At 59.3% G+C, this 10473-nt stretch overlaps 1 protein-coding gene across 3 annotated transcripts; it reads right to left on the bottom strand.

Annotated features, from left to right (window-relative positions):
* Positions 1-11: 11 nt before the first annotated feature.
* On the bottom strand, positions 12-8964 carry PRR7 (proline rich 7, synaptic). 3 transcript variants are annotated; one of them, XM_069473935.1, is made up of 4 exons: positions 8819-8964; positions 2137-2216; positions 740-1395; positions 12-577 (listed from the first exon to the last, which is right to left on the bottom strand). In XM_069473935.1, the coding sequence occupies exons 3-4, from the start codon at positions 1155-1157 to the stop codon at positions 180-182; spliced, it is 816 nt and encodes a 271-aa protein (XP_069330036.1). In that variant the 5' UTR covers positions 1158-1395; positions 2137-2216; positions 8819-8964; the 3' UTR covers positions 12-179. The 3 variants fall into 3 exon arrangements, with proteins under 3 accessions (XP_069330036.1, XP_069330038.1, XP_069330037.1); XM_069473937.1 differs by lacking the exon at positions 2137-2216; XM_069473936.1 differs by lacking the exons at positions 2137-2216; positions 8819-8964 and adding an exon at positions 7415-7551.
* Between the last annotated feature and the right edge of the window lie 1509 nt (positions 8965-10473).

Raw genomic sequence — 10473 nt, 5'->3', positions numbered from 1 at the left:
GCCCCCTCCGCTTGTACCAAACCAGATCACACACCTTTATTATCCTCAAAATGTAACAAACGGGATAAGAAATCCCTCCCTCCCCCCCGCCCCTCCCCGCAGTCCAAGGGAAGCATTTAAAAAGCCCCGCAGTCAGGCCAGGAGTGCGCCGGTGGGGACCAGACGCCGGGCGCCCCATTCTATACGGCTGTAGTCCTCCCGAACAAGGGGATAGAGACCGGCAGGCGCCAAGCTCCGTGCTCCAGGGGCTCGCGGCTGCTGAGCTCTGAGTCAGTCCAGCTGGGGAAGACCCGGCGGCCGCGCTCGGCCTGCAGACACAGGGCGGGGCAGGGCGGCGCGGGCCGCGGGGCGCTGGGCAGGTGCAGCGCCGAGGTGTAGCCCCGGTCCAGGAAGAGCGGTTTGTAGCTGGGCGGCGGCTGTTCCTGTTTCTCCGCGCTGTCACGGCGGCTCAGAAACGGCGTGACGATCTTGCGGTACAGGCCGCGCGTGTCCGTGAGCACCTCGCTGTAGGGCGGCGGCGGCTCGGCCATCAGCACCGCCTCCTCGTAACACGGTGGCTTGGACATGTCCGAGTCCGCTGTGGAACGGGAAGCGGCCCGAGAGGTGAGGCCACTGGCCCCCGCCTCCCGCGAAGGCCCTGGCCTCCTCCTCGGCTTGCGGGAGGCGCGCAGCGAGCCCGCCCCTGCCGAGGCCCCACCGCCCCGGCAGCCCGCCCGCCTCTAGCCAGGCCCGTACTCACTTTGGCGCGGGTAGCTCCAGGGCCGCGGCGGCACGGAGAGGTGAGGTGGCTGCGGCGGCGGGTGCGGGAGCGCGTGGTGGTGCGCGTGCGCGTGCGCGTGCGGCTGCGCGGGCCCGTGGTGCAGCAGCGGGTGCACGTGCACGTGCGGATGCGCGTGCGCCGGAGCCTCCAGGCGGCTGCGGTGCGGCGGCGGCGGCGGCGCCAGGCCAGGGGGGCTCCCGGCCAGGCTGCCCTCCAGGTCGAGGGGCTCCAGCTCCAGGGCGCGCAGGTTCTGCTCGCGCAGGCGTTCCTCCTGACGCCGTTTGAGGCGGCGGCGCAGGAAGCTGCAGAAGCAGCAGAGCAGAACGATGAGACCCCAGATGAGCCAGAAGCCGGCGAAGCACGTGAGGAACGTGTAGGTGCCCTGGGACATCACCATGGCGGCGGCGCGGCGGCGGGTCCTCGGCTGCTTCACTGGACACTGGGCTCCTCTGCGTGGCCCCGGGCCCGCGCCACGCTCCCAGGTGCCGCCAGCGTCACTCGGGGACCTGCGGCCGGGGGCTGCCCGTGGCTGGGTTCACGTCGTGCGCGCGCCGGCGGGGGACAGCAGCGGCGCCCGCTCCTTCCCATGGCGCCGGCGGGCGCGCGGGCGTGCCTCACCCGGGGCCGCGCGGGACCTGTGGGGCAGACAGTGCGCAGTGAAGGCGCGCCGCGGCCCAGGACGACTTCCCGGCCGGCGCCAGAGCCCTGCGCAGGCCCGGGGAAGCCTCCTCTGTGGGAACCCCCGCACTCCCCGGGGGGCGTGGTGACGTCACCGAGGAGGGTGACGTCACGCCGCGAGGTTTCCCCGATAGGGTTTTCCCGGATCTGAGACCTGGCGGCCGCTGCTGAGCCCTGGTACCGCAGGGATCCAAGGCAGACCAGCAGGGGGCGCGTGAAGGCCGGGCTCGGGCTCTGAGTCCGCACGACAGATTCGCCACCCGCAACCCCCGGGCAGGTACCCCAGGTCCCAAAAGATTTCAAAGGCTTGTAGGCACCAGGGCACTGAAGAGGAGTCTCGGAGCGGTTGCTTGGTGGGGGAAAAGGGTGGTGCACCTCCCAGAGGCCCGCAAGCAGCCCACCCGGCGCCCTGTGCACACGCTTGGCAGTCCCTACTGCCCAGAGCATAGAACATCCAGGCCGGCGCCGCACCGCGCTTTCCTTCGCTCTCCCAGGGGGTCGGGTCGGTGGCTCCGACTGCTGCTACGTGCCACGCGGGCCACGGGCCCTGACTTTGTCTGAGCTTGGCGCGCCGGGCGTGGACCTGCTGCAACTCCGCTTCCCTGCCTCCTACCCGCTTGGCTCTGCCGCTCTAGCTCCAGGCCCGGCTTCCTTTCCCTCTCTGCAGCGGGGAGGAAATCTAGATGAGACTCGGAAGCCTGGTCCTGCACTCACTCCAGATGGGCAGCTCTAGTTCCTCCTCCTCTCCACAGCTGGGCTGAGAGGGGAAGCTGGCACCCTAAGAGGTATGTAGGAGGGTGCCCTGGCTCAGGAGTGAAGGGCAGCAGGCAACTGCTCACCACCCCCACAGAACAGAAATGAGCCCTTCCTGCATGCCTTATACCCAGGGGCTTTAACACACAACCCTTTGGGATAACTGTAATGATTCCTATTTTCCAGATGAGGAACGAGGAGGGAGCAATTGGCTATGTAGATGGCAGGTGGCAGAGCCATAATTTGAACCCAGGCCTGGCCACAAAACCCTAGCCTGAGTGGGGTGGTGGCGTGCAGCTGCCTGGGCTACTTTGTGGGCCTGTTCCAGGAGCCACATGGATTCTCCTACCCAAGGTATACCCAAGGCACACACACTGCTTTGGGGGCCACAGTGAGCCTCTGCCCCAAGTTGGGGGGAAGCCAGGCCATGGGCCACCCCACACTTCTCCCCAGATGGCTCCTGTCTGACTCTACAGCTGCCTTCAGCCATGTGCCACTTGGTGCCTGTGCCAGTCCCTTTCTCCTGGGCCTGCCGTTCCAGAACAGACAATGGCAGGAACAATAGCTCTGCCCGCCCCCTCCACAACCCTGCCATGAGGCTGCCATGGCGACGCAGCCCAGATAAAAACACGATGCTGCCAGTCACTGAGAGTTAATTAAATCTGTTATTCTCCTTTTCCTGAGCCATCAGGAATGCTCTGAGGAAACGGGCACTAACTAGAGGTCCCCCTGGTCTGCAGAGTGGGAAAAGCTCTGGGTCAGAAATAGCACTTCTGGGGCCAAAGGTGATGGGGTTTACCTGAGTTAGAAATATCTGCCTTGTTGTAGTCCCTTTCTGTGGAGAATCCCATCATCAACACCATCTTGTCACTGATGGTTGTGCCCATTTGATAAATGAGACAGGCTCAGAGGAAATGACTTATCCCAAGTCATACAGCTAATCAGTGCAGGAGCTAGGGTTTAGCCTGAGTCTGAATCCAAACTCTGTGTCAAAACACTTTCCCCCTATGTGACAAATGAGATGTAACTGAAAAGCCTGGTGCTCGTGAGCATTCAGTACATAAGGACTTGGCGGCTGTCAGGGGCACTGGGTAGAACGGCCGGCCAGTAGCTGAAATGTGCGTGCCTGACCACCAGGCCTTGGTGAAACAGTTCAAGGGTGGGACAGGGCTATGGGATGAAGAGGAGATGGAATGGCAGCTCCAGGTGAGACAAAGGACAGGGATCTGTATACCCTGAGGGTATCCAGCTCAGGCTGGGCACTAGGCCAGACCAGGGCCGGCCACACCCAAGATCCACTGGTTGCCACTGTCACCCCTAAGCCAGGAGGCAGGAATCACTGCTGCGTTCTACAGACCAGGCAACTTTGGGCCAGAGAGAGGAAGTCTCTTGCTTAAGGTCTCACAGCTGAGCTGGACCTCTGACCGCCCCCTTCCAATCTGGCTCCAGTGCTCAGCTGGAGTGGGTGGAGGTTGATGGGAAACACTGTCCTCTGTGGCGCTACAGCAGGCCCAGGGCTGCAATCGTGTCTGAATCCTCCCTCCTGGTTGCTCGATACAGCCGCATCGAAAACACCGTAAGTGCTCAATATGTGAACATTTAGAGATTCACTCAGACTTTTCAAAATGCTCCACCTGACCAGGCCAAACTTCTCAAAGCAGCTCGAAAGAGCTGAGCCGCCTTCCTGCTCCATGCAAGCTCCTGCCCTTGCCGGAGCCTTCAGACTCAGGCCCTGGCCGCAGCCACCAGCCTGAGCCACTGGCCTTGCCCACCCCTCTCCAGAGTCAACAGCAAACCCCTGCCTCTTGGCCGCTCTGCTTATGTGCTACAGCTTGCCCTTCAGATGGACTTAAATCTGCCATTTTATTACCCATTTTCTGTTTCCTCCATTTCTCTTATTTTCTTGCAGGTTATTTGAGCATTTTTTAGGATTCCATCTTGATTTATTTGTAGTGTTTTTGAAGCGTATTGCTCTGTATGGTTTTCTTAGGCCACAAACTAACTGGGAACACAACAGAGGGACAAAAGCAAGTCCCTGGATGAGTTCCTTAACCTCTGTGTTGCCTCAGTTTCCTCAGCGGCAAGGATTGAGCTGATCCATGCCAAAGGCTTAGAGATGCCCAAGAAACACTAGCTCTGATGACAGTGGCTTCTGAGTGGGGATGCAGAGATGTGTGTTCCCAAGTGCTCCCTGCCTGGAGGCTGGACACTACCAACTTCTCACAGTCATCTTAGGAAGCAGGTTGGCATTCTTTTCATTTGACAGATGAGAACACTTGGCTCAAAGAGATTAAAGGACACCCAAGGGCACACAGATCTCTTATTCTAGGGCTTGGCTGCATTGCTGTGGATACCTACCACATCGGCCCTCTGCACAAAGAACCCCAGCACCTCAAGCTTAGACCCCTAAGATCTGGTACTGGGTCCTATATCTCAGTCAAGGGCCTACCATTCACCCCATCCACCAAATTCTGCTGTTCCTGCCCTCTGGGATGTCTCATCTGTCCACTTCCTTTGGTCCTCCTACCACTGTCTTGGCCAGGCCACCATCACCATGCTTGCCACTGTACTGTGCCCGTGCCCAGCTCAGCCACTCTCCACATCAGCCACTTCCCCCAGGCCTCCTGCCTGAGCCTTCCAGTGCCATGCCACTGCCTCAGTCCAGCCCTGTAACACAGTTTAGACTAGGGCCCCCAAATTTGCCCTTGTTAGAACACAGAGTGCTGGGCTCCACTCCTAGCATTAGATTCAGTAGGTGTGGGGTGGGAGCCCAAGAGTTTGCATTTGTCAAGTTCCTAGCAGATGCTGCTGGTGCTGGCCCAGGGAGCACACCATGGGGACCACTGAGCTCAAGCAGGGTGTCCAGGATGAGCTCCTTCCTGCCAAGGCCTCTTGGCCTCACCTGGCACTTCCCTGGACAGGCTAGCCCTGAGCCACCTCACCCCCAGGGGGGATGAGAAACCTAAAGATACCAGAATGTTCTGGGGTGGCCTGTGTCTAGCACCAGAGGCTGCATCTCTCTTATCAGCTGGCACACAGTACCTCAGGAACCACTTGTTGGAGTGACTGGAGGTATCCAGTTACCTGCTTGGTCTTTTAGCTGTAGGATAGGGAGTACCTCAAGAGCTGGGTCTGTGTCCAATTCATTCCTGAGGAATGCCAGCCATTCACCACAGTGTCACTGAGAGAGAAGTCACCGCCCAACCCTCTGTCCTGGCAGGGTGGCTTATAAGCAAGCTAACCCCCCCTAGGTCTAGGTGCAAAGAAGGAAGACTGCACAGAGGCACGCACCAGGGCGCTGGGACGGGGAGAGGAAATCCCAACCAGCACAGCCCCTGGGTCCAGCAGCGAAGCCCTGGACGTGAGGCTGTCCTCAAGTGAAGGGACAGAGACTCAGAACAGGAGGGAGGGAGGAGAGTGTGGTGTGGTGTGCGCTGAGCAGGGGTGGGGTGGAGGAGAAGGAGGGTGACTGTCAACCTGTCCTGCATACTTTGCATGTACCAGGCCTGCCACTAGCCTCTATCTTTGTTATCTCAGCGACACCCGCAGGACATGGCTGTTGCCATCCCATTCTACAGACGAGGATGTAGGCTCAGCAAGGGGCAGGGCAAGCTCAGGTCCACGTAGCCAGGTGGTTGTGAAGCCCAGGCAACTGGAAAGCCTAATGTCCTGGCAGGAAGGGAGGGCATTTCAGGGAGGCACTGGCGATATTTCTATACCCCGCCCACACCAAGACAGATGTCAGAGAGCAGACAGACAGGTGTAGAGCTGGTCAGAACCTCATCTCCACCTGGCCCAGGGTACTGAGTGGTACCCTTGCTTTCAGGCAGCATCTGTGACCCAGCCCTGACACCAAGCCAGCAACCTAGGGCTGGGGAAACTGCAAACAAGACAACAGAGACTGGGCCCCCTGTGGGCTTGTGGGTAGACAGGCCTTACTCACTCCGGCCCGCTTGAGGGGGACCGTGGGCCAGGATGTTCAGAGACCATGCTCCCCACTGAAGCCTCAGCCTGCAGCTCTCTGCCTCCATCCCCACATCCGGCATGGGAATAACTCTCTGGCCCTGCAAGAGAGTTGGCCACACAAGGGGAGCTGATGATACCCTCTTGTGGGGGACAGCCCCAGTTCAGATTCACCTTCTGCCCTAACAGAGCCATATGAGCCCATCCTGGCCATTCCCACACCTGACTCAAAGTTTCTTCCCTTGTAGGACAGGGATGACAAGACCTGCCTGGCAGTGCCGAGAGGAGAGCAGAACTGACGAGGGATGTGAATGAGGGTCACATCTGCAAGTGACCAATCAAACACCAGTACCTGGCACCCTCAAGAGGCTCAAATGTGGAAACCAGCCCATGGTGCTACCTTGTAAACCTGCTGTCACTTTACCATGGACCAGAGGTCTCAGATTCATGACCCTCAAACTGGACACAGTTCATGGACATGCTTTGTTGGCTCACAATCCATTTTTTACAAATATTCTGATTAGTTGCCAACGTTTAAAATCCAGATTTAAGGTCTGGATTTCTGGCTGATCTTGAAAATGACAATCTGGTCATAGCAAGTCCATATTTCACATGGTGACAAGAGATTGGAGCTAAGCATCTCTCTGGCCCACCTCAGTCATTCTGTTGTCCCCTGGCCCCTGGAAGCATTTGGGTTTCAGTCCCTGAGCTAGATTGAACACCTACAGGGTCCAGCACTGCATGGGCCCATTTTTGCTAAATTCTCTCTCCTGAGGCCAGGACTGCAAGCTGATCAGGCCACAGAGCCCATGAACCGAGGACTAGGGGGGGTTGGGGGCTTCCCAGGATCTGAGACAGCCCTCACCGCTTGATCTCACCCAGAGAGAGAAAATGGAGGGAGGGAGAGAGGAGAGGAGGGAGGAAGCCGGCCCAGTCCTATAAAGCATCTGGGGAACAAGAAAGAATCTGGCTGACTTTGCAGGAAGGAAAAGTGTACCAAGGCCTGAAAGACATAGGGAATTTCCTCACTGGACGGATGTGAAGGAAGGTTAAGAATGCTCCTCTAGAAGGCTCTGTGGTTCTTTCCTGCCTGGGTTACAAGAGATGTCATATAGCAAGCAGGCAGAGAGGGGCTTTGCCAGCAGAGAAATCTGCGCTGGAAACAGCTCTACCACTTACTGGCTGTGTGACCTTGGGTAAGTCACTTTACTTCCCTAAACCTAAGAGCCTTTATCTCTACAATGGGGATAATAAACTTACCTTGCACAACTGTTGCAAAAGTTAGGAGATAATGGATGCAGAGTGCTCAATACAGGTCTCACACGGAGCAGGAACAGAACAAAAGGAGCTTGCGAATAACTCCAGAGGCACCCCTGCCTGTGGGGGACTCAGGCCTGATTTCCAGGGCACCACCTATCTAAGAGCATTTCATGCCAAGGCCTCAAATGCCCCAAGTACTGGTCACCTCTGGTGCCCAAGAGACCTCCTTGGATGAGAAAGGAAATCCAAGGGTGGTTGTGGTTTCTGGGATGCTGGTCTGAAGCCTGCGAGAGGGGCTGGCATCTGCTGAGTCAGGGCTGGGAGAGCTGGCAAGAGGGCCATTTCTCTCTCCAGCACGCTGCCTGCTGAGGGGAGGCTGGGAGGGGAGCCAGAGGTCATTTCCTCTGAGTCAGAGGCCGTTCTCCTCCCAGGGGAGCTCCCCTGAAGGACCGAGCACCTCCATGTGGTGCTGGCTTCCCTGCCGGCCAACCTGCATGTCACCCAGCACAGCTGGGACATTGTGCTCAGACAAGAAAGGGGCACTTGTGATCCAGACGATGGGCTGGGTCGCTCTCATTTGGCCTGGGCTTCAGCTTCCCTGGGTCAGCAATGTCCTTTCCTCTGCTCCTGCCCACTCTGCTTCCACCCCTCCCTGGAGAATGGTGGCTAGGAACGCCGAGCAGAGACTCACCGCCGGCCCATGCCTGGCCACGAGGAGGGATGCGAGCTTCCTGCCTCTCCCTGGTAAGGAACATCGCCTCTGGGGAACCCAGCTTGGGTCATGCCATGTTTAGGGTGGGCGGGAGGAGGCCCTGGGTGGTGCTAGCGGTGGGATTGCCGGCAGAGACCACAGACCAAATCTCCAAGCCTCCTCCTCCCGCGGTGGGCCCAGGGGCTGGGCCGCCCCCACGTTTGCAGCCACCCCAGGAGCCCTGCTGCGACGGCTGCAGCCACGTGGGAGCCAGATCGTGCCCACGGGCCGCTCGCCCCCGCCCCCACCTTCGACGTGCTGTGGAGGTAGGCACACCCAGACGGGCCAGAGAGGCGACGCTCCCCCGACCGCACACCCCTCTCCCCCTGCGCCCCCGAGCTGTGGCCTCTTGTGGGGGGAGGGAGGGGGAGGGGGCGTCGCCGCCTCGCAGTCTCGTTGCCGGGGAGCGCAACCCCGTTGCTGTGGCAACCGTTTCCAAGCGAACTGGTGGCGGCTCGCGCCCGGCTCTGGCTCCCTCGCTCTCCCTCCCTCCGGTGTGGGCTGGGGGAGGGGCTGCCCGCGGCCCGGGCGGGGGTCCGGGTCGGCGACCCGGGGCCAGGGCACAGAGCCGCCCTCAGCAAAGGGTTCAGTCCTGGGACCATCTTCCACCCGCGCTCCGTGCCCGCCCGGCCCGCAGCTGCCGAGGTACTCACGGGCCCAGGCATCCTCCTCGAGCTCGTCCTCCTGGCTCGGGCAAGCGGCACGAGCCCAGCGGACAGAGCCCCGGGCCTGGGGGAGGTGGCGGCAGCGGCCCCGGGGAGCAGTCAGCGGCAGCGAGAGCGGCTCCGAGCGCTGGGCTGGAGGCGCGGGGCGCGCGCACGGGCGCGTACACGGCGCGGGGCGAGTCCGGCGTGCGCGCGCGCGGCTGCCAGCAGAGGGCCCCCCCACCCCCAGCCACAAGCCGCTGAGGAGGCTGCCCCACGAGGGAAGGAGGGGGAGCATGGGGCGCGCACCTGCCGCAGGGAGACCGGGCACTGAAAGGCGCCGGGCTCACACCCGAGGGCACCTGTACAGGGAATGCACGCCAGGCCACACAGCTTTTAGCGACAGGCCGTCTGGCCGGGCACACTTTAGCAGCCCTGGTGCACACATCAGCCAAGCAGCTGAAGTCCAGAATCCCGACGTGCACACAGCTCAGCCTGGATAGCACACACACGTCCAGGCCCCAGCCACATCCCGACAGGCACTGCACGCACGCAGTGGGCAGGGGCTGGAGCAGGGAGCAGGCGATCACCCCCATGTGGCTCGCTCCCACTGTGTCCCCAGCAGGCATACATCACATGTCTACTAGGAAGGAGGACCTAGTGCTGAACCCCCAGCTCTGGCCTCCATGGGAATGCTCCCCCAAGGGAACAGAGGTGACCCCTAGAGAGGACCCTGCTGTCTACCCTTAGGTCCAGGCTTCCAGGGGCCACTCTGAACCGGGCTGTCCATCACTCTCTTAGCTGGGTTCTCTGTTTCTAGTCCAATTTGTGTACTGCACTTAAGGTGATTTTCCAAAAAACACCCTTCATCACATCAGCTGCGACATTGGGGTTGCAAGTGTCAGAGCCCCAAAACAAATAGGTTTTAGCTCAAGGAGGATTGTTCATGTTAACTGACAAGTCCTGGGGTAGATTCTAGCTTTGGTCACAGTTGGTTCCAGGTGTTCTAGCAACAGCATCAAGCATGTATTTGCTTCTCTCCACTTTGCTTCTGTGTGTGCATCATTCTCAGGCACGTTCTCCCCATGTGGTGCCATGGATGAACTGTACAGCTCTAGGTTCATAACCTGCTATCCATCCCCAGAGGAAAGAGAAGCCCAGTTCTTTCCCAATAGTTTGAGCAAATAACCAACAAAACAAAACAAAAACTCTATAAATGACTCTTCTTGGACTCATTTTTGGCCAGTGTCCATCGGTGAACCAATCCAAGTGGCCATGCCTAGGGGAGGGGATATATGTCCCATATGGCCAAAGGGAATGGCTACCCAGTTTCTCTTCTATTTGGGTATGAGCACCCAGATTTCATCTGGGAAATTACTGCCCTCATGGTGGACTGGTGAACCTGAGTGCCTTTCTCCCTCAGGCACAGGGAGCAGGCCCCAGCCTGGCCATTCCGGCTCCCTGGATTTGGAGTCAGACTCAAAAGATGCAAAAACACAAATGGCTGTAGCATCTTGCTTCTCGTGGTCATGACCCAATGAGAATAGGAACTGCAACTAAGACCTTAGAGCTGCCCCACATCCTTTTAATACTTTCTAAGTTAGCTGGAGGACAGTTCTGTCACTTGCAATATCCCCACCAGGCTCACATGCTGTAGGTGTGGC

Source organism: Eulemur rufifrons, chromosome 7, assembly GCF_041146395.1.
Source record: "Eulemur rufifrons isolate Redbay chromosome 7, OSU_ERuf_1, whole genome shotgun sequence".
Taxonomy (NCBI): domain Eukaryota; kingdom Metazoa; phylum Chordata; class Mammalia; order Primates; family Lemuridae; genus Eulemur; species Eulemur rufifrons.
The sequence above is the reverse complement of the archived record's forward strand: the minus strand, read 5'-3'. Positions and strand labels throughout refer to the sequence as shown.